The sequence below is a fragment of the Odontomachus brunneus genome, unplaced genomic scaffold (genome assembly GCF_010583005.1).
Source record: "Odontomachus brunneus isolate Ranch 3 - 2012 unplaced genomic scaffold, Obru_v1 Obru_scaffold_047, whole genome shotgun sequence".
In the NCBI taxonomy this organism is placed as follows: Eukaryota; Metazoa; Arthropoda; class Insecta; order Hymenoptera; family Formicidae; genus Odontomachus; species Odontomachus brunneus.
In genome coordinates, this window is record NW_022639497.1 from 543,681 (window position 1) to 568,778 (window position 25,098).

At 32.4% G+C, this 25,098-nt stretch overlaps 2 protein-coding genes across 3 annotated transcripts in view; one reads left to right on the forward strand and one right to left on the reverse strand.

The window, feature by feature from the left end:
• LOC116844833 (scavenger receptor class B member 1-like) overlaps window positions 1-18,309 on the forward strand; it is a 40,367-nt gene extending 22,058 nt beyond the window's left edge. For both annotated transcript variants that reach the window (XM_032816901.1, XM_032816900.1), the window contains 7 exons: window positions 3,981-4,236; window positions 5,909-6,050; window positions 13,362-13,562; window positions 13,772-13,996; window positions 14,276-14,438; window positions 15,297-15,541; window positions 15,610-18,309. In XM_032816901.1, the coding sequence (XP_032672792.1) occupies window positions 3,981-4,236; window positions 5,909-6,050; window positions 13,362-13,562; window positions 13,772-13,996; window positions 14,276-14,438; window positions 15,297-15,541; window positions 15,610-15,924 (1,547 nt within the window). In that variant the 3' untranslated portion in view covers window positions 15,925-18,309. The remainder of the gene's footprint in view (window positions 1-3,980; window positions 4,237-5,908; window positions 6,051-13,361; window positions 13,563-13,771; window positions 13,997-14,275; window positions 14,439-15,296; window positions 15,542-15,609) is intronic.
• Window positions 18,310-18,407: 98 nt separating this feature from the next.
• LOC116844832 (ATP-dependent DNA helicase Q5-like) lies at window positions 18,408-23,312 on the reverse strand. Its single transcript, XM_032816899.1, has 14 exons — window positions 22,999-23,312; window positions 22,770-22,894; window positions 22,522-22,686; window positions 22,098-22,274; window positions 21,808-21,987; window positions 21,629-21,734; window positions 21,448-21,559; window positions 21,124-21,351; window positions 20,857-21,045; window positions 20,650-20,767; window positions 20,490-20,579; window positions 20,200-20,382; window positions 18,799-19,987; window positions 18,408-18,697 (listed from the first exon to the last, which is right to left on the reverse strand). The coding sequence occupies exons 1-14, from the start codon at window positions 23,084-23,086 to the stop codon at window positions 18,648-18,650; spliced, it is 3,000 nt and encodes a 999-aa protein (XP_032672790.1). The 5' UTR covers window positions 23,087-23,312; the 3' UTR covers window positions 18,408-18,647.
• Window positions 23,313-25,098: the final 1,786 nt, after the last annotated feature.

The window sequence follows — 25,098 nt, forward strand, 5'->3', positions numbered from 1 at the left end:
CGGAGCGTGTTAAAGAATGCAAAGGAAAAACTCACGTCACTCTTTTAAACCAACTTTTTCGGCGAAGAGAAAACTTTGTGACATACAAACTCGAAACATCTTTCACGGATCAGTGAAATATTGTTTCAGTGAGTTACCTAACCAATTCTTGTTTAATTAATACTTGTTAAGTGAAGCTAATTTCGATCTAGATTTGATGTGTATCAGCACGAAGGTTGAAAAACACTTTGTTGCGTCGATTTGACGAGAGTCGAGCTCGGTCGACGCAGATATAGGTAATTACTTCGAGTAGTCCGAGTGTAAAACAATATAAATTATAGAGACACGGCGTGCAACTATGCGCTTTCTATTTGATCACGCATTCGCAGTCGCGTCTCGATTACCGCCGGAAAATTATTGCAACACACAGCTACGCGTTGCCAGCGATCTTGCAACAGGCGAGAGTAAAATGCTTTTTCCACGACGTCGACCTAGACAAGTATAGTGCGAGACAATATTGCGCACGTGCGGATATGTAGATATTTATGACTTAATTGCGGTTCACTGAACTTTCTATTTCTGATCGCGATTTCAGCGTGTATAGATCTTAGTGTCCGCGTCACCTCGTTCTTCAAGCACCCTTCTCTTAATTTTACGCTAATTCCGGCGTGAAATTTACATCCCGAATTGATATTACACTCACATATATTCACGAGTCCACAAACATAAATTAGATTTTAGTTCTTCTCGACCTTTTGGCTTTTTGCGAGATGATAACAAGCTGTTTTCTTCAAATATAACCAATATTACATCACAATAATTCGGTATCAATAATTTGACCTAAATCCGTAAATCGTAGTCGAAACAAAAAAGAATACAAGAGGTTATCAAGCTAAACATAAACTATAGGATACGTGCCAGATATAAGCTTAATACGAGCATACGTGACTCATCACTTGAGCATATACGTGACTTCCCAAAAATATAAAAAAAAAATAAATTATCTTTTTTTTCTTGATCTACCAAGCTGTGTTTATTCGGTCGGCGCCGTTTTGCCAAGTCGTTTATACGCGCAATATAACAATCGCGAATGCCGAGATCTTTGACTCTCCGAGACATCACGCGGCTTTCGAACGGCATCCTTCGCGCATGAGACTGAAAATTAATCTCTTCTATACTTCCGCGATACTCATCGACATGCCTTCTAGCTGATTTATGAGAGGATCATTTAACGGTTAGCGCGTTATCAGTGCGCGTCGAGCGATGCAGAAGCATCAAAAAGAGCACCGCGACATACGCCACAGATATCATTGAAAAACCTGTTCATTCAAAAGAAAAAAAACATGTTGCTTGTTGTCAAGCACTGCGACAACAGATATGACGACATATCGCACATTAACTTATTTATAGTAACTGCACTTTTTACAATGGTAATTTCTGAATATGTAGCGTATCTTCATTATGCGTCATAAATCGCTTCTAATGTAACTAATAAAATCTACATGTTATGACATTATGCGAGGACGCAGACACTAATTTATTGCTTTCTATCTTTTTAATACGAGATTTATATAGATCCGATTATTCATTTCGATTATTCATTTCCTAGCTATTTAACCGGTGAACATAGTCGGCGTAGATGGAGAAACGATAACATCGAAACTAGTATATGAAAAATGCAGAGTCGTAACGTTTTGCTAGATGCCCCGTCACTACCGCATCAACACTTAATGGCAAATTCTTCGATTAGTCTTTTGCTTCCTGTTTCTCGAAGCCTACGAGTGCTCTTGCACGCTTCAAATGCATTATACTAAATATGTCATGTTCCGTTTCCAGTTAAGTACTTAAGTCGGAATATCTTTTTGATGCATTTAAATATCTACTATATGCACTATATATATATATATATATATATATATATATATATATATATATATATATATAATACCACAAATGTATTTCAAATGAATAAGAGAATGCTACAATCATAAACTTGGAGAAATAAGAAGCGAAAATTTTTTGATAAAGGCGACGTATGGCGCTGCAAAAAGGCTTAACCTTCACATAACATTTAAAGTAGATAGTCATACAAATAAACAAATTATGTACGCACGCGCATAAAACTTGATGACAACAATGGCATATTAAAGAACTCAAGTTCAAGCGGAAGATCGAAGTAGTTCTAACTAACAGTTAGCAGAACTAACAGTTCTCTCAGTTTGTGACAATAACGGGATCAAGATATAAAGCCATTGCTTTTAATCTAAAAGGTCCAAGGCTTATCGTTAAGGCACTATCTTGGATCGGAATCAAACGTGTAATAATAAAGTAATGCGCGAATCTGCACAATGCGAGTATGCCGTGTAATAAATTTTAATCCTCCAAGGATTTGCACGAGTTTCTACCTTGGAGCATGCAAATACATTCGTGATACATTCTTAATCGTGAGATGAACACAAATGGACGTATATATGTTCGTTAATAACAAAAAATATTTTTTAAATAAAATTGAAGAACACGCGTGGTGATAATTCTCTATTATATTATGAGAATATATTTCTGAATTATAGAAGATAATTTTCTTATATACATAAAAAATCCTCTTATAAAATATGTGTGTATATTCCGAAATTTCTATATAAAGCGAAAATACTTATAAATAATATTCGCACCTTTGCATTTTCATAATCACATTATGCCAATATCGATTGTCACGAGAATAGATAAATCGACGTTGCGTTGAATACAAGACAGAAAAAAGTTAAACGTAGTTTCAACGTGTAATAGATTGACTCATCAAATAAACGATAAAAAGTATAATTTCTTATCCTCATAACAAATTATTGAATGAGTCGTGTCGCACGGCACAGACATCAAGAGACCGACGCACTATTCACTTTTGACCTCTCCACTGTAATTCCAATCGCAATAATGCCCGCCGCGAGAGTTACAATACCGCGCTTCACTGATCAAAGAAATATAGAGAATTTCTCGATAGTTGTAAATTACGAGACGTCTGTGAAAGTTAACAGTCGCGTAACCCTTATTCAACCTCGATTTGAGACTGACGCCGAAGCCAAAACAGTGAACTCGTGAATTCAATCAGATAAAAACGTGAAGAAACGGTAGTAGTGTAACAGTGAATCATTCGTTCGTAGAGAATTAAATCTTGCAATTAAATCTTGCTACCTCGCTGAGCTGCATTTCAGAATAAATGACAAGGTGGTGATAACTGTATGAATAATAATTAAACAAGTCTTGTGTATATAGAATGAGATATTTATATAACTATTTAGTACGTGGAATTAAATATTATATAAAACTTAATAAATTATTTTATAGTTATATCGCTACTAAAGCCGAATAATTGCGAGGACAATATAGTTACTGTATAATTCTCATTTAACTTTTGCTGCAATAAATATGAAATAATATATTAAACATTAATTCTACGTAAAAAACTTATATAATTGTCATCTGTATTGTCATAGTTGCTACCATCATGTCTTTTTCTTTGAGTGTAGTTACGTTGTCTAATAATTACACGTTCAATTTCTGACATTTTCTTTCAATTTCTGATTTCTAATATTCTCTTTGGCAAATCTGAAATCGGCTGTTTCTCATGAAAATTTAATGGAGCACGTGTAAGACTCTTGCCACGATGAATAATAAAATATGCAAAATCAATCAAGTAATTGGAAAAAAATTAAATATCCGCGATATGAGGAAACAAATGTCGAGACTTTTCCCTTGAAATAGCTGCACATACGGGGGATTATTTCGTCACGTAGAAGACCTCGTGTAGGGAACGACAACGGCACGAAGTGCATGCGGAAAAGCAACGTAAAAGATCACGAGGAGCAAGGTTACTAGAAATATAGCTGATTAGAGGTATCTACCTGATCAGTGATTTATAGTCTTTTGCGGCCACTCCGCTATAATTTCAGCGAATTCACCGATCATGTGCGCATGGTTAACGCCCTTTCCCTTCATGCTTACAGCTATTTTCATGCTGATGACTCTAGGCTTGCTCAGCATCACGTTCGGTTGGCTCACACTGGTAATTCACCCGTACGACGTCTTGTTCAATTGGAAGTTACAGTTTGGCGAGGGCGGCGAGATCTTCGAGATATGGCGTAAACCTGAAGTTAATCTTTACCTGAAGGTCTACCTGTTCAACGTGACGAATCGTGACGAATTCTTACAAGGTCGCGAGAGCAAGCTGCGATTCCAAGAAATAGGCCCTTACGTGTACAGGTAAGTAGAATAATAATGCAGTTATACTCTCATACCTTTTCCTCCTTAGTTTTCAGTAAAGATTGCATCACAAACACGTCGCGAAATAGAGTTTCTACGTAACTTTTTAATTGTTGCTTCGGTTCGTAATTTATTTTCCAAGCATCTCACAACGATACTATCGCGAAAAGAATTTGAAGTCAAACGACCTCTCCAATTTACGTCAGAAAAATCCATTTTCTTGTTAAACATCCTTGATGTGACTACATAACGTGTGCGACTTTTCCAGAAGATTTGCTTAGAAATATAAAATGCGGTGCAGTAGTCCGTTATAAAAATTGTATAAATTAGAAAAACTCTTAGAAAAACCTCTTAGAAAAACGCGTTCACAATAATGTACGTTTAATTATATGTTATTAGTAAGTCATTGAGGTAAGAAATACAGATTACGCATGTAAAAAAAAGTAGATCGAGCAATTAAGAGACGGCTGGAAAACCCAATGGAATATATTCTCTCTTAACGCGAAAGAGAATAACTGCGGAAGATGGAAGCCACGCATAACGGCATGGTCGTTAGTGACACTTCAAGAACCATCACGCAAATGTGCCATCACGCAAATAATAATTATTTTAAGTCAACATACAGGATCTAGTTTCCACCAATGCCGAAACATATATGCACACTTAACCATTCCAGATATACAGGTTTCTTCGCGTGTTTCTTCTCTTCTTCCAATGTCGCCACCACCGTCCTCTGATTCTGTATTTTTTATTTTCGTAGACGTCTGTTTCCGTAACGATACACATTTGCATTGAATTTCGTTGAACTCGCACGGCCAAACAGGCACATTGCGTTGAGGCTGTTCTTGAGATATTTTAAATCCTCATTCATCTGCTAGTCAGTAAATCCGCAAATAAACTACACTTCAACGAGTGTATACTTTATAAGTTACTCGTTAAGTACCTCGTATGTTAACGGCGAAGAAAACGAGATAGCGAGAACAGATTAATATTGAGAAGGAAGAAGTATCGAGGCAAGGTAAGTCCGAACTGGTCGTTCCTTTAACATATGCTCAACTTAGAAGTATGTACAAGATGTTTGACGCTAAACACTTCATATTTCGTGTACATATAGATTCGATCAAATTGAATACAAAATTCCACTGCTACTTTGCAAACCATGGAAAGCTTTGAGTTATTGATTAAAAAGGATTGGTGAATGATTACACACGATAATGCATCAATGTTCCTTCATTGATGACTACAAATTTACGTAATTATTTGCAAAAGGGCAGAGAATTTTCTTGTTCAATCTGACCTAATCTACATGTACATGAGATATAGGACGCTTAATATCAGACATCCTATATATGCTTCGCGCGAAAATTTATATAACTAATCTTCATTTGAATACTGAATTCTTTTTAAAAATATCTGAATTGAAATTACTTCATTCATAAATTCTCGTGAAGAAAATTCTTTTCTTTTGTATATTCTATCTTCGACGTATTTCTTACCGACGATACTTCTCACTTCGTACGATTTTGGCGAAAATTTGGTTGTGCGTGAGACTACGTATTTCAATGTATTCTCGTAAAGTGTGTTTCGAATGTAAGAAACAATTGCCTAAACATAGGCGTGTTAATCAAGTGCACGTAATAATAAATGTTAATAGCATCGTATTTGGTTTCAGAGAATTCTTAGAGCACGCGAATGTAGTCTTCAATGGCAACGGAACGCTAACAACAACACCATTTCATCCGCTGCAGTACGTCCCGGAAATGAGCAACGGTACAGAAGAGGATCTCGTAATAATGCCGAATATAGCGTTACTCGTAAGTAACAATCTTAAATCTTATTCTCGTGCATAGGAACGAATGACGATAAAAAACATGACGCGACAAAATGTTTTCCCAGAAATTATCTCAAACACGCCAGCGAGACACGATTTTCATGTTATGCACGTTTTCCCTGATTAACGAACACGTACGTGCTACAATATTCGATCATGAAATTTAATGAACGTGTTAATTTGAAGAAACAGGATGTCTAAGAAATGAATCGGTACAATTATCAAGACTTCTTAAGGATTTTACTCTTATTTCTGTTTGCTTTTATACTTTTTGCGAAACACTCGCGTTGAACTTGATTTAAAAAAGGTCTTAAAGGTTATAATTATGGCCACAATACAATGGTGCCCATTACCATCACACTGATTTACCATGACATCATTTTATAATATACATCATGTTGATATTGAAAGTCATCCTTGCTTTAAGCAAGAAAGTCAATCATGTAGTTATGAATATATAAATACCGTGACGTTTAACATTATGATGAATCACGCCGCAAATATGTAAAATAAGGCAAGAGATAAATTGGCTGCTAACTTTGCAAGGACCAGTGCTGTGTGTCCACTTTCCACCAATTTTGACACTCGAGCGATGAAAACAAGTTCTCTCAAGTAGCTCGTATTTTATTGTGGTTTAAGCGAAGGAACTCTAGAAACTTCTAGAATCGTGAAGATGGAAAACAAGATTATATCGTGCGGTTTCGAATGATATGTGGCATGTCATTATCGGCATACTAATTACACTGTAAAATCAGATAAAACTATCTGACAATTAAGTCACATTATTATTTAGTAATGAGAAATCGAGCGAAATCTTCCGTATTCCCGGTATGCGAAAAATTCTTTGGAGAGAGGTATTTGATTATCGAGCACGGTGTAATTAAGTGAAGGACACGTATCGCTTCATTATTCGCGACACATCATGAATCTAACTCATACACGGTCGTTCAGACTTCCGAAATTTTATCGGATGTGATTTGACGCAACGCGCGACGAGGTGATGGATCGAAACGTAATGATGGAAGTAATATATAATGGACTTATACAGGGTGTCTCACACTCTCCTCCGGGCATTTTGTGGGGACGTAGAACAGGTTGAGGTAAACATAAAAGTCCTATGTACCGTTTTGCGATATTCGCAATAATTATCGAGATATTAATTGTAGAAAATTTGTGAATGATCATACAGGATATGGTAAATAAGTTATAATAGCGACGACTGCAGGCGTCGTGTACTTATACTTTAGATCAAATTGAACAAAAAAGTCCTCTACCATTTTGCAAATAATCACAAACATTTTTAATTATTAATTAAAGAAGATGAGTGCATTATTACGCAAAATCGTGCAATAATCTTCTTTAATTAATAATTAAAAATCTATGTGATTATTTGGAAAATGGTAGAGGACTTTTTTATTCAATTTGACCTAGTATAAGTACACGATGGTAGTCGTCGCTACCATAATTCATTTACTATATTCTGCATGATCATTTACAAATTTTCTACAATTAATATCTCGATAATTATTGCGAATATCGCAAAACGGTATAGGACTTTTATGTTCATCTCAACCTATTCTACGTCCCCACAAAATTCCCGGAGAAAAATGTGAAACATCCTGTATATTAACTAGCCGATTGATATGAATCGCATTGATGATAATTGTTGTAGTAAAAAGAGACTTGAATATTTCACCTAAATATTACTTTATTAATAACGCACAACTCGCCTTTCAGTACCACGCGATTGGATACGTACTAAAGCCAGTCTAGAAATAAAACCAACAAAAAACAGTTATACTATTGCGCTTATTATCTATTTGCATAATCAAGAAACAATTAAAATTTTTACCAATATTAACGTTTGCTCGATATCAAGGATCTCGTATTTTATCGCGGTGTTCCCGATAAATAATTTTCGACATAAGTAATTTTCTAAATATTGTAAAATATAAGATATTACAATAATAGCAATATACGAACACAAGATATTGTAATACTAACAAAAACAACAGATAAAAATAAATATTGAAACAAGGAACACACATTTACCGATGTGAAAGAGTTGCAACACATGACACATGCAAAATTTATTGCCGATACTAAGCCGCATTGATACAATTAAAGTTCATCGAAAACTCGAATTTTGCTAACATTTATATGGTTCAATCTGTTCAATGCAAACCAATACTTCGTAAATTTCAGCCGCTAATTATAACCAGTTTTGCAACACTCTCGGGAATTCTCCTTATTTGCGTATCTATTCTCGAGGTCATTCAGGAATTCTTATTGCGCGTGAACTTATTGGCGACACATTCCATTCTTACACAACACAAACTATACCCTCTCGAAAGAAACAAGAGAGATACGTATGTTTTGATAATAGTTAATTTTACCCGCGTTGAGAAACCGCGTATAACATTTTCCGAATAAACGGTGCTTCGATAGATATTTACCAAATAGCAAAATGCTAAATATGCATTTTAAAGAAATATAGAACTCTTTCGAGATGTTAAATCGCAGTAGCAGTTTTTTATGGTTTATTCGATTCCCAAATTATATTGCAATTACATTATATAATTGTGCGCGTAGCTATTGTGATTTTAATATTGCTACATGATTTTGTAATTATCATGAGAATATATATTAGTCACATATATTAGTGTTAAATAAAAATTAAATAATCTGTATCACTTCGAAGTTACATTTTCTATTCTGCTAATTACACTTGATATACGTAATATTCATCAGATTTGATTGATATTATAAATTATAAATTATGAACACGCACATAATTAGTCGCATTCTCGTTTTAAAGAAAAAGAAATTTTTAGTAAAGACATGTATATATACAATACTCATATAACACATGTATATATACAATATCTCGATACAGTTAAACAATTATCTTCGCTAAAACGTAAATAAATGTTTACACGTGATTATATATCTTATTTGTTATTTGTTACATATTATTGAATATTTTGGATATCATAAAAAATGTTTAAATATAATATATTAAGTAAGTTCACACCTATGTATCTAAATGTTATATAATGTAATTGAGATATAATTTGTGATATGAATATTACGTAAACAATAAACTCTTGAACTCCATTTAATGAACTTTGAGTAATATGATCGAGTAATACATATCAATGATAATTAAATAATCCATTGACGCATTTCTAATCGTGTCTCTAATCGCGTTTCTCTAGAATATCATATCGCATTAACTCAAAAAAAAAGAATTCAAAATTTTTAACAGTGTATGCAACAAATCTCTCCTCATTGTACGAACATATTCTTAAAAAATTAAAATAAAATCCAAAGAAAATGTGACAAAAAATACAATTCGTCATAATAAAATAAAGGAAAGAAAAAAAAATATAGACTTATTTTATCGTGGTTCACGCACAATGATAAATGAAACTTACTTAAAAGCGCTTAAAAATCCTTTAAAACGCGGCAAGTACAACATTCGCGTTTCGATTAAGTGGTCTGAATTCTACAAAAGTCCTATTACAAGATTAGTCACAGCAGGATAAGTGTACTGCAATAATGCATTTGCGCGTCGATATTTCTTGCGTAAACATAAATCTACCCGTTACGGTGGCCACGTTGATTGCATTAGAATATTGAAATATTGCGGTTACGGGCAAATTGGATATAAACGTTAAATTTAAGCCGCTATTCATTCAGTGCGCGTAAAGTGCAGCGAACCATAATTCGCGAGGAATCCACTTGAGCAACGCACAAATCGTAAAGTCGTCAGTCGAAAGCAACAGATACGCCATAAACGTCGTTTTATCTGTTTGAAAAGGTCGTACGAGAGAGAAAGTGTTTAAAAGAATTATTTCTTCTATAGCAAATTTCTTTTATAACTATTACTATTACTATTACTTTTATAACTATTACCGAACGCCTCATTTGAAAGAAATGGAAACTTTATAATAAACATCATTGACAATTATTAACATATCGTAAAAGAAAATTACTATTTATTTCAAGCCTGAAGAATGCAATAAGGTATTTTATGCGTGTATATATTGTCTTTATCTCGATCGCAAGCTATGCAATCTTTCCCGATATGTTAGAAAAATCAGCCACTGTAGATATAATTTAAATTTACAATTAGAACGTATGCGAAGTAGGGTGTAAACTGGTAGGCGCATTACCTGTTGCAGTCTTTGCTCAATTAATAGGTACTCACCGATTTTCTCCATTGACGGGTCAGAAAAACGTAGAACTCGGCGATTATCCCTCTCTCTTTTTTCTTCTTCTCTCTCTCGACTGGCGAAGTGCTGCAATACCACGTTCACACTTTATTCGACACTCCTAATAGGCCACTCAGCGAGTTTGTTCACTTTGATGATGAATCGCCGCAAACACTCGGCACTATCTGCAATGATAATTTAGGCGTGAAACTTGTCTCCGACGAGTCTAAATTGCAAAATGATTTTTCGAACACGAACCGACACGTTGTGATCGCGTCAATTGCGATTTTCGAAGTAACGAACACGACAAGCTGTATTCTGTTCCTTTCACTTTTCGGCACTATCTTTTCTCAATAATTTGTTTCGAAATATTTACTTAAGAATTTTCAACACTTTGCTATGATATACATACGACGTTTAATTTCGACATTTTCGACGATAATCTGCGCGACGCAAGACTCACCTTACATCGATCAAACACTCAAAAAAATGATCTTGCAGTCATAGCAAAAATTAGATACAAGAAATTAGCAGAAACAAATAAGTGATTGATAAATACTAATGATTGATAAATTTTCGTTGTACCCAAATCCAGATTAAAGTCAGTCACACTTTTTATGAAAATTGACTGTGATAGATAAAAAGATTAGCTACATGGACAAACGAATATATAATCCTCATGTCTATCTAAATTTGCTTGCAGATGTTATTAGAGTGCTGCTGCTGTAAATTTTAAATATTGTCCCTAGCAGCACAATGCATTGGACCAATATTGAAACTACAGCTAATGTAGAATCTATATTAATATATGCTGCTGGGGATACCATAGATAATTTTGAAAAAAATAGCGATAAATTTTAACTGCAAAATTTAGAGTTTTATGTGGACCAGTAAAACATTTTGTTGAGTGCATATGGGACAGCGATGCGTTTTCCTAACCACGAATACTACGAACGCCCGACACTGTTCGACATTTCCAATCGCCCGTTTGCACAACATTAATTTCCAACGATTAGACGACAATACTTTGTCACGACACTCGCGTGAAACTTACTTTCGGCAGTCCTGATGACAACAATTCGCACGCGAGATTCATTTTCGATGAGCCGCAGAATGGTTTTTCGAACGGAAACTGATGCGACATCGTCGCGGCGATTACGATCTTGAACTATCGAACGCGGCAAACTTCACTTGGCACTCTCGATGATCCGTTTCGGAATGTTCACTTTTGAGGATACCTAACAATACTTTATCATACGATATACAGTGAATTGTAAGACGGTTTAGACACAATGATGAAGTGATTCTCAATTTTGGAAAGTTTGGTGAACTCCCGACTTCATTGTGTCTAAACAGTTTTGCAACCCGCTTAATTTCGACATTTCCGACGATATTTTGTCAGAATTTATTTTCGGCCGATTAAAAATATAAGAGACAGTGCTATCTTTCTAACCACAAAGCGAACATCCAACACTGTTCGGCAGTGATAATCCGTTCCGCGAGATATTTACTTTCAACGACCATTTGACGATACTTTGTTACGATACCCATATGTAGCTTAGTTTTGGCACTTCCAGCGACTATAATTCGTGACACGTGAGACTCACCTTCGGTCGGTTAAGATCACGAGAGATGCACAACGGCTCTCGAGTCCGAATTGCCGCGTCGCCATTATTACAGTTGCGATCTCGCCAAGTATCGATATCGACACTGCAAACCACCCAATCACAAGGACTTATGCATTTACAAAAAGCCGCGCAGTATAAAATACGGAACGTGCCGTTATGTTTTCGCGAACTTTCATCGCTTGATTAATTTGTATTTATCGTATCTTTTTACATGTGGAAAGTAGATTATTCGCTCACAGAAAAGCTGAAAATATTAAATCTATTTTGGTCGTATTTTCTATATGGATAACTATAACAATGCACAATTTTACTAAAAATAGAAAATATATTTATGCACATATAAATGTATATGTATCTTTATAACATATAGATAATAATAAGTTATAAAATGAAAGTCGTATTTATAAATTAACTGTTTAAATATTGTGACAATTATACAAATTCTCATAATGGTATCCTTAATCATGTTTTCAATGCTACTACAAATGTTATTATTGTTACGATTATCAGCAAAGTCGATGACCCTGGTAATCGCGCGGAAAAGCAACATCTGAAGCTTCATTTTTCTCTTTGTTAAAGGTTTCTGATACGTCGCAATTAATTTGATAATGAGTGGCATTATAACAAAACAGCACTGATAATATAGATACATTTATTCTTTCCTTTATTGAAGGAAGTGCTAATACTTACACATAATAAAAATCCAATGTAATAACAATGATAGACTAATATCGAATGTTATTACATAAGTAGTATTTTTATCATACATAAGTAGTATTTTTTTATTTTCGCATTCAAAAAATTTCTCACGTATATTTAATAACATTTCAATATACAATTAGACAATTACATTTCTTACCAAATTAAAGTCAGTATTTAACTACAATTATTTGTAATAACATCATAACAATTGGTTCTTACAGAATATACTAAACAATCTAATTATAGGTCTATATATTTATATCATCTCTGCATTCTTTAGTTATTTAAAGTCAACTTTTTCTTTTACAACTTGATATTGACACATTATTTCTCAATGTATTAATGTGACTATATTCAGTTCCTCACAGTCGAATGATATTATAAAATAATTTATAGCATGTAGTAGTTTTAAGTAAATTAAGTTTAGGACAGACCAGCTTGTGCGAATAATTATTTTCTTTTTTTCAAACTTATTAGGAGTAACCAACTTTTACATAACACTATTCGATTATGCACATGCCATTGACTGATAATGCAATAATGACAGTTACAATTAAAGCGATGTCAGCGACTTGACCCTCGTAGAGCACGCGAATAATAGATCTGCAAAGTATAGTGTCAATTATATAATATTGATGATAGGTTATTATAATAAAATTAGTTGTATTTTAATTGAAGATAATAGCTTGATCGGCAACTTGTCTTGACTTAGCCAGATAATAACACGCAACTTACGTATCGTTACAGAGCATTGCGAACGTTATGAAAGACGCTTCGTACTTATCCAGGTGGGGGCTAAACACGCTGATCTGGCAAACGGATTCTCATCCTCTGGTAGAAATGACTGCGCGCGAATTTATGTTTGGTTACAAATCGACTCTGGTTACTCTTGGTAATAATGTGATGCCCTCCTGGATCAAATTCGATAAACTTGGATTAATCGACAGAGTAAGAAATGATTTTCACAAACTCTACGGCTTTTTTAATTGTGAAATCTAACAATACTTGTAATAACTTCAAATGACTTTTACGATATATTTTTACCTCGATTGTTAGTTCGAATATGTTAATTAGATTCAGAAACTAAGAATTTATCGACGAGTCTATATGCAGAGAAAAAGTCTATATAAACGTTGCGTTTCTTATATCTTTTACAGATGTACGATTTCGACGGCAACTTCGAAACTGTCTACACGGGAGAGACCGATGTCCGATTGTCGGGTTTAGTCGAAAAATACAACGGAAACGTTGACCTACCGCATTGGACCGGTAAATGCGCAAACGTAAATGGCTCGAGTGATGGCTCCAAGTTCCCAAGTTTCATTCAGCCGAATGATACGATCCTCTTCTTTCGCAGGAGTCTCTGTCGGAGTGCACGGATGGTAATTTCAGTTATTGCAATTCACTTCGGGCGAATCGTTACCTCGTCTCCTCGAGAATTTTCAGTCGAGTCATGCCATTCGCCTGCAAATAGTTTATCTATTATTGACTTTCCATTTGTGCCAAATCCTCATAAGTTGTTCTTACGAGAAAAGTAACCTTTGAATAATTTCATGTCAATTTTTCTCTCGCAAAATTTCGATATTTAACAATTAGACATGTTCCTAATATATGAACATACATACACATATGTAACATATCATCCATTAATCCTTCTAAAGGTACGAAATGGTGAAAAAACAATAAAAGGCTTACATTCGTATCAGTACGGGTTCATAGAGAATGAATTGGATAATGGAGCAGTAAATCCAGAAAATAAATGTTTCTGTCGTCAAGGGGTATGCTTGAAACCTGGTTTTATTGATGTGACCGATTGTTACTACGGTAAGATATTTATGTACTAATTAATCAATACTTAGTTGTTTTACAGGAAATCATGAAGAATACATAACAATCGATCTGTATAACTTTTTTCTTATATGAATAAATAAAACTAATAATTACTAAATAATAATAATAATAGATGTTGCGCAATGCAAGTTATAACTAAAAGAAACATCGAAATTTTGGAAATAATAATCTTTATCTTTGCGACTTATATAAATTGTTAGAGAAAGTACCTCAATTTTCTTGTCATCAAATATATACATTCGTAAAAAAATGAACTTTTTGATTCGCATCGTAAAAACGATAACTCTCAAGTCATGGCCTGCTGCAGCCACTTCTAGTTGTAGTCATATTGTAAGATTGCTTCGGTCGCGTTGTAAAAAATTTGTGATTTCAAGTCTGGATACGTGAGAAGGATAAGAAAACAATAATGATTAAACGATCAATTAGCAGCAAATTATTCTCGTTTAGAACTGTTTGCTTCCGCAAACATTCAGAATGTTCAACACGAGTTCGAATCAGCGGAACTAACGACTTAGACGTAACGCCATAATTTTTCCGATCGTAATGTATTATGTATTTATACCGGTACGCGTGCGACGAGAGAGAAAGAGCGAGAACGACGCGATAAATGTTTGTTTAAGACAAGATAATAGCATCATGTTACATCGATTACGTCTTAACGACTAAGAAGCTGCACCTACAGCACAATGATTGATGTATATTTTACAAGAATCGCGAGCGTGTTAACATCTTTGTACCATAATTTAACAATTTTGTTATTTTGTTTTTTACGAAAGAATATCTAGACCAAAAAGACTTGTTCTAACAAAAAATCACTTCAATTTCTTGCAGGATTCCCGATCGCTTTGTCATACCCGCACTTCTACAAAACTGACCCGTCGTTCTTGGAAGCTGTCGAAGGTCTGGAACCTAAGGAAGAGTTGCACAAGTCCTATTGCTATATTGAACCCACATCTGGATTACCCACAGATCTAGCGTTCCGCTTTCAAATCAATATGATGTTACAGAATATCAAGCATACGACCAGAGTAGAAAAATTCAGCAATTTTGTACTCCCACTGTTGTGGTTCGAAATCGTAAGTAAAGCTTAAACATTCCTGCAATCGATATCGAACACCTGCAATAAAAAAGTTTCTCTTCTCAGGGGATGTATGAAATACCGGATGCTTTGAACATACGTTTCTTGTTTTATCTGGTTATCTGTCCTATCATGCAGGATGTAATAATATACCTCTTCTTCCTCTCCGGTATGGTGCTCCTCGTTTGGAGCATTGTGAAGATACTGACTTATCAGAAAAAGAGATCGTCCGTGAATTGGATGGAAAAGGAAATGTCGAGAAGAAGACAACGGGCCCAGAACGACAAACAAACTGATCAAATATCGCGAGAAATTGATACGTATAGTTCATTATTAATCTCTGATGATATAAATCTGACGAATAATAGTGTAATAATTTAATAACAAAGCCGCGATATATTAAACGTCATTTCTTTAAAAGTCTTGGGCCAGTTCACCAGTAAGCGTGTATAATAAGTGTGATCACTTAAACATGAAGAAAATTTATAGATTTCGATGAACGGGAATCACGGTGCGTTAAACGGTCCTGTACAAAAAGAAAGAACGGAATAGAATCTTAAAAATAGTAAAAAATGTAAATTTTTACCTAGCTTATTACAATGTTCTACTTGCAACGACATATTCAACTACGCAGTGATGTTAATATGGATGAGATATTATACAGCAAGATACAGTATTATATTGTCATATTTCTCTCTTTCTTTCTGTACATTGTTATAAATATGCTCAATTTTTTATACGAATATCATCGTATCAAAAAAGTCACGAGAAATTTGATCGACTTTATCAAATGCTTTTTTTTAATTTAATTTAACTATCAATGCTTTTCTCTTGTTAAATAATTGAAGAATTGAGTTTTATTCTAGTAATATTGAGAAAAACTTGTTTTTCTCAAAATTTTCAAAGTTGTTGAAATCATTCTTTAATTCACGACGCATGGTCTCGCTATAAATTAAAATACAGTACAATTCTAATAGCGCTATTGTCACTCTATCTTCTTAATATTGAAGGAGATTATTCTTTTGCTCATGACAATCGTTCGCCATAGGAAACTTTTCAACAAAGCAATCTCATTACTATCATATGCTGTTTACGTAGTCTGCTCATGGAGAAAAATAATTTGCTGACTCAGCAAATGTTCTGCTAGTCTAGCAAAATCTTTTCGTTATTATGTGGATAGCAAAAAGATTTGCTAAGAGTACTAATTACTATTTGCTGGATATAATTTGCTAAATCTACAAATTATTTTGCTATAAAAACCATGATAGATTTATATAAGCAGTTGCAGTTTTGTTCCGATAGTAAATAAATTTGCTAAGAATACATTATTTCGCATCAATAGTAAATTGCATTAATAGCAACGTAATTCTTAGGACAAATATACTCAACAAATTTTTTCTATCCTGGCAACAAAACTACTTCTGCTCTGATAACGAATAATTTGTGAAATTTGTTACGTCAACTAAATTTTTTTTATGTCACTACGAATATGCAGTAGCAACGACGATTTTGTTAAAAGAGCAAAATTATTTTTTTCCTTGCTCGAATCATGCGATCCTGATGACGTTAAATTCTACGATAAAAATATTGACAAAAATTAAATAAATTCTGTTTGTAACGGGGAATTAATTATCAAATAATTGCCGGGACAATAAATTGACTTTAACAAGACAAAACGTATTGATCTTGGAATAATTCCAAGCATTTTTATACAAATATTATACTACTTATAAAGGTACCTCACATATGTGTGTTAAATGTTGACAACGTTTGAAGTGTCAACGTATTATTATTGAGTAATCGCCGATTGCTGTACATTAAATCATATGACATATATTAATGTACATAGTACATTAAATCACTGTCATTTCATTATTCTCTTTATCATCTATTTCGTAAAAACGTACTCAAATCAACAAAAAATATGATATCCCTTATAGAAATATCATACTAAGAATCATTAATAATTACTTATTTTCAGTATTAAAAATACTGGATAATAAGTAATTATCAATGATTCTTAGTATGATATTTCTATAAGGGATGAATATATATTTAAAGTAAATATACACACACATTCATCATACCGATTTTATCGAGTTGAAATCTTAGTTAAAAAACATTACATTTACGATCTTACTATTTCTACCGTATATTTGGAGATACGGATAATTCCCCCAATTAACGACAATAATAATCGTCATGTTCGTGAAACAAAAGCACTTCATTTCGAGTAGTGCGTTTGTAGTTTACATTACCTGCGTTTATCTCGTACCGTTTCACTGTAAATATGTAAATAATAGATTAGTACGACTGCAAAACGATTGCAGAGACAGAGAAAAGTAGTGTACACACAGATTAGTAGCATTTATTTTTTGTAAAAATAAGAATAAGCTCTTCATAGATCTGCAATTGATTTGCTATAAAATTCAAGAAACTGCACACTGTTTTAAGGGAGAATAGTAATTGTAATTTTTCATAGACAGACATAAATGACATAAATGACATAAATGAGCATAAATATACTCTGTGACCCAATGTGATATATTATATACACACGCGCGCGTGTGCACGCATACACAATTCTATAATCATTAAACGGCATGACATAACGACATGATCGTTAACATAATACGAAATGATATTTAACATCGTTAACATAATAGAAATATGATATGATCGTTAACATAATAGAAATATGATATTTAGATATGGTTAAATATTTTTATATTATCTCTGTATATATTACATGAGACTAGATATTTTATATTTGTAAAGTGTGATAATGTAGTAGACATTATAAACAAAATATTGTACATTAGAACAAGAAAGTTAGAATAATAAATAAATTATAATGGTATGACTCATTGATATGAAGTAAATTTTATTTTTCCTCTAACGCTCTGGCGCATGTTAAATTATAAACAACTATAGCTGCTAATACAATAAATACATGTTACAAATACATGAATATTGTATAGATACATTATTGAAAATTTATTCACAATTGAACTTATTAATTTTAAATGGCGTCGTTCTCCCATAGTTCGGCGGGTCGGCAAAAGTCATAAAATAACAGATTAAACTTGAAATAAAATTATTTTTCAAGTTTGGGTCATGAATCTTACGACAAAATTGTGTATCTCTTCCTTATCTGAAAACAGAATATTATTTCAAGAAATTTTTTCTGGCACATCTGTCAATTAATATTCTACATAATAATATTAAACATAACGTGTTAAAAAATCATCTCACCGAATATTTTCTTCCTCAACATACTGTAGTGCATTTCTCGGCAAGTTTTTGAGAACGTTGCTCTATCTGGTATACGCTCTGACGGGTAATATTTCATTAGGTACGATTTTAAAATTTCCGCTGTCTTAAATTGCATAGCTTTATCTGCCGGTACTCTCAGTCTATTACTACTTCTGCCAGAGTGATGTTTTGACTGAACCGACAGGTTCATCTCTTTATCCTTCTTTAATTCTAGATTAGTTTCTGAGGTTTCACTGTGCTGCCTTATTTTAATTTTATTTTTCTTTGTTATCAGAAAATCTTGACATGTGATATCAACGTTAGAAATTGAATGTATGTCGTTTCGAACAGCTTCAATGACAATCTTATCACCTGTGATTTTTTTATTAATATTTTTATCAAATATAGAATTGTCACTCTTATCATGTTCCTTGTGTTCAACTCTTTTTTTTTCTACTGGTTTTACGTCGTCTTCCAGATATTCGATAGATTCACGACTTCTTTTATTTTTACTCTTATCCTCGACAGTCTTGTCTTTATTTTTAACAGTCTCGACGATAAGGTCAACAGTTTTCGATTCTATTTCGATAGAAATATTGGAACTTTCGTTTGTAGTCTTTACAGGTGATCGCGTTGATGCCAAAATTTGCTCGTAAACGGATTTATTCGCTTTTTTAATACCTTTATCTATCTTACTTCTACGGGTTTTTAATTTGGAGGAACTTGCACCTGATTTGGACAAATGTATGTTGCTTTCATGAATTTTTCGTGCACAAACAAAGTCATTCGATATCTGCATCTGTGGTATGTTGTCTTTACGTGTACTTTTTTGTGCGCTACTAGTATCATTAGAAACGGATGTTTGATTTTTGGTTTGATATACTTCAACAATTTTAACCGGCGACTTCTTAGATCGAACCGTTTCACTTTTATCTGATGCTTGTAACTTTTTTTCATTTCTAATTTCTAACGCAGTTTTGAAAGCAGATGTAAAAATCTTTTTATTAATGTCATTTGATAAGCAATTGTTGCTGTTATATTCCATTTCAGATGTGTTTACTTCTTCCAGGGTAGGTATATCGCCAATATGAGAATCATTAAGCTCTATATTATGAGACTTAATAATATTATAATCACGTATCGCTTCATACGCTGTATTACTATTAGTGCATTTTCGTACCGACGAAATCTGTGTATGAGTACGTAAAATAAAGATAATTTATGGCGCAAAATTTTAAATATATAAGTTTATGACAATTTTATATGTAAAATATCAATTAATATATTAAAATAATTTATACTTTTGCCCAAAATATTCAAACTTTGAAAGTATTCTTTCTTTTTCTTTAATCATTTGCATCTGAGGGCTATGTGTGTATATCTACAGAAAGTAATACGTACCAATTTAGACATATCAAACTTGTATTTATTTGGCACCTTAGTACTGGAAAATATTTTGTATTCCAAATCACTGGCTATATTATGCACTTCGTTCTCCTGAAGTTGTTTACTATCCTTCAAACATGAATGTTGATAATTTTCAAACAACATCGTTTTTAATTCATTGTAAAGATGTTCTCGCACCTAAAAGTAATTAGTGATCATATGAATATTAGTGATCATAGAAATAATGAGAATATTATCGATTAAATGCCAAAGAATAATTTTAATATTGTTGCATGATACCTTACCTGAACAGTTAATCCCTTTATTTTTCTATCAGTACTACTGGCTGCATGAACATGCGCCTTTTTTGCATTCACGATGTTTTGACGCCTGATCTATACATATATAAGAAATACAATATAAAAGCAGAAATTAAAAAAGATTTGTTTACAACCACAAACTTACTTCGTCTTCTTTAGATACCCCACGTCGAAGAGCAAACTGCTGCATAATAAGTTCTTTAGCCTCTTGTTTTTCAGCTGCTATTATTTTCTCTCTTGATTCTTTCTCGAAAGATGCATCGCTACAATTATAAGTAATATTATTTATAATTATCATTTTAAAACAAACAATAAAATTCTTATTTTTAAAATTGAATTATTTTTCACATACTCTTCATCATCTTTGTCTGTTCGCATTATACTGCCCAAGTTGCCTCGGGATTTTCGAGATCTCGACTGACACATTTCAAACTGTGAAATCCTTGCTTGCACTTCGTCCTTATTTTTACATACATCGCATTTATTCTTGCATAATGGTGGAGAATCTCCAAAGTATTTAGAAAACACTGCATGTCGACATCTAATGGTATAATAAACATAATTATTATCTGAATATTTCGCAGAAAAATACTTAATCTATGATCTCTATCGAACGTACTTCGTCTCTAAACAATATGCAACGCTTTTTTCAAAATTCTCCCATTTTATTTTCACAAGCTCCGTTTTCTTTCCTGTGATTTCCTCTTTGATGAGAAACGAAATGGGTCCAAATTCTTCATTACTAAAGTAAATCCTGCAAAATGCCGGGTTGCCATCTCTACCAGCTCTTCCTGATTCTTGATAATATGCTGCAATATTTTGAGGTACTGTCCAATGAACCACAAATCTGCACAATATATATATCGTAAAAATATATTTATTTTTCTTTTGTAATATTGTTCCCAAATAATGGAGATGCAACTAGTATTGTGCAACATTTTACCTGACGGATCCTTTGTCAACACCCATTCCGAAACTGCATGTTGCCGCGATAACAGGTACTTCGCCTACAGTCCACTTATTTTGCACTTCATTACGTTCTTGAGCTTTCAAACCTATTTAGGTGTTAAAATAACAGTTTGTACAAGTTTAATTATCAACATGTTGGTAAAAGTTATACGTACTTCCATGATACGCTAGCGTAGTAATACCAGCTAGACTGAGTTTATGTGCAACAATTTCAGTAGCTTCCTTCTTCCTACAATAAATAATACCACAATTCCTCTTATGCTGAAAGTATATGAAAAATTCATATTATTCTAAGTTATCTGATGGATAATAGTGATAATAAAATATAGCTCACCATAGGGATGGTATCATCTGAAGGACCAAGTGCATTCAAAATAAAGTTTTTCAAATGGATAAATGGTTTATCTAATGTTTCTAGGAACCATACATCATAAAATAAGTTAGAACGAAATACCGGCTGAGAAAATATTAAGGCATCTTTCATATGCAGACTTTGAAGAATATCATCTTTTACCTAAAACAACATGGAAAATATATAATACTATAATATATATAATAGTATAAATTATATAAAATATATAACAATTTTTATGAAACTGTAAATTTTATTATTTTACGTGATACCTGCTTTGCAGCAGTTGCCGTTAATGCAATGACAGGTATATCTGGACACAATTTTTTGAACACTCCTAGCTGTCTATAACTTGGTCGAAAATCATGTCCCCATTCACTTAAACAATGAGCTTCATCAATAACAAAGTAAGAGAGTGTCTTTGCTTTTCTTAACTGAATTATAGTTTCCTATAAATTAAAATAGTATGCATTATAATTATATAATTTAAATTAAAATTTTGATACTTTTGCTACATATATAATTTTTTTAAAATTATAGCTCATATTTTAGAACATACAGAAATAAACAAAATATAAATTAAGAAAAGTAGATTAAGTTTATTACAATCTATTAATATACTAAGAGAAGATTATGGAGGTATAAGAATGCTTATTAGTCACATATGTAAAATCTGAGTAAATCACAAAAGAATACCTGGAAATGCTGTTGGGCTCCCATTTCAGGAGTGACATATAACAATCTGATTTTAGGAGAATCGGACATGAGATCATTCATAATCACACTCCTTTCTTTACTTGATGTAGTGGAATTCAAGGAACATGCATTTATCTTCTTGTTTATCAAAAAATCTATTTGATTCTAAAAGAAAATCAAAACAGTATATAAGTATAGATATAAAGTGTAAAAAATAAAATTTTATTTTTTATATATTTGAAAAATACCTTCATAAGAGCAAGAAGTGGAGAAAACACAATTGCTACTTTGTGTTCTTCCATCACTGCCGGTAGTTGAAAACAGAGAGATTTTCCTGAACCAGTTGGCATACACACAAATACATCATGTTTCCCTAAAATTATCATAAACGCTCTATTTTCTCCTTTCTTATTTCTACATTTAATAAATATCCTTTAGAAAAACTGTATATATCTAATAATAAATTTTAGCAAAAACCTTTGTAAACTGCAATAGTAGCTTGTTTCTGAATGTCACTTTTAAAATCGTCGTAGCCAAATTTTAACTTTAGGACATTTCGTAACATCTTTATTAAATGTTGTAAAAATGTATTGCGACTTTATAAAAGCAATAGATAATGCGTCACGATTATATCTTATCTTAATCATCCGAATGATGTTCGGATAAACGCGAGAATTGCCATACGAAACACGCAATGTCTCACAATGGATTCGTTACAATTCAAAACTAGGTTACGTTAGGTTAGATTAGAAAATACAAAATTCGAGGTCAATAATAGATCTTTCATTTTATTTTAATTTTCTTTAATTATAAATAATAATCTAATATAATCATATACGTATAATGTAAAAGCGCATTTAATCTGTCATTGAATTATACAATTTGGAAATAAAAAGTCTGCCCAGTTATTGAGTCTTATTACTGGAAAATAAAGAGTTAAGCCAACAACAGATGTAGCTGAATGCATTTCGTGGATGCATCAAGATTGCACTTTTTAAGGTTACTAGCTAGTAATGTACTGTCCCTAAAAAATAAATTTTCCTATTGGCTATTGGATCGTCGTATGTCCGACGTCGGGTCCCAATCAGTAATGTATCAGTATTGCTTTTATAAAAATTGTAAGAGAGAGAGAGAGAGAGAGAGAGAGAGGCAGTCTAATAATAATATAAAATAATATAAAAAATGTTATTAATTGAAATCAATTTAGTACATGGAACATGGCCAGTTATTAGAGAATAAAGAGTCCTCAGAGTTAATTTCAGATGCTGTTATTAAAAACAAACCTCTAATAGCTCCCATATTTGCAGTATCCATCTACAACTCATTAATAAGTTAAATTTTCCATATTTTTTACTACAATTATCCCAGCAAACACAAAATATTAGTTATATAACATAGACGTAACACGTACTCTTGTTACCCTTATAGAAATATCATACTAAGAATCATTGATAATTATTTATTTTCAGTATTAGAAATACTGGATAATAAGTAATTATCAATGATTCTTAGTATGATATTTCTATAAGGGTACTTCTATGTTATATAGCAGTTATGTCTTTCTTTATTAAGATTGTAATATTTCAACTATATTTAATACACATTTTTGTACATTTATTGAACATATTAAATCAATTACTACTATTCTCTATCCTTTTTATTTATTAACCCAGACAACACAAAATATTTATAAAATATTTACAAATATTTATAAGATTTATTTGAATATTTTATGAATATCTACCAAAATGTTTAATAAATATATTTACAAATATATTTACAAAATATTTTTGTGATCTTAGATTCAATAGATGAAAAATATTTATATATCTCATAAATATTATAAAAATATTTATTAAAATATGTACATTTATATACATTTTTTTCTTTTCCTGAATTTTTCCTAAAATTTCCATTTTATTGTTTCTACGCTTCATTTTATTGTTTAAACACTACTTAATTGAATTTAAATTATACTTTGAAAATTTGCTTACCATTGCTGAGATCCGAATTTCTTATTTTTTTATTAATTTAATAATTTTAAATAATTACATTTATTTTTTTCATATATAATATTTGTAAATAGATATATTTACAAAATATTACTACAAATATTTATTTTTCGTTTACTATAAATATTGTATAAAATATTTAATCTGTATTTTAATAATATTTTCAATAAAGATTTGATACTATTTCCTTCATGTATATAAAATATTTATATTATATTTATATAATATTTTTAAGAAATAATTAGAAATAAATATTTATCATATATATTGTGTGCTATCTGAGAAACACACTACGTTCTGTACACCAAAGAACCGTATTCGTACTTAAGGTTTCTGCACATTCGGAACTCAGGCTACAATTTTTCGGCAGCCGCTTAGATGCTAAAAGTTGCAAGCAATTGCACGATTTTGCTTGCAACTTAAATTAAAGAACGGTCAAAATGTACGCAGTCAGCAGCTTGATGTGCGCAACTGGATATACAGAACGATTAAATTATGCATCGGATGCATCGGGTTGTATCTGTTGCGAATAAAAGAACGCACTCACGATGTTTGTTTTCGTGTT

Bases quoted from the DNA above. Each gene is read 5' to 3' on its own strand.
- LOC116844832 (XM_032816899.1), bottom strand. From the start codon at position 23,086: ATGTTACGAAATGTCCTAAAGTTAAAATTTGGCTACGACGATTTTAAA. The intron at 21,988-22,097 runs GTATCACGTAAA...ATGTTGTTTTAG, and splicing joins CGGCAACTGCTGCAAAGCAG to GTAAAAGATGATATTCTTCA. The intron at 21,560-21,628 runs GTACGTATAACT...ACACCTAAATAG, and splicing joins TACGCTAGCGTATCATGGAA to GTTTGAAAGCTCAAGAACGT.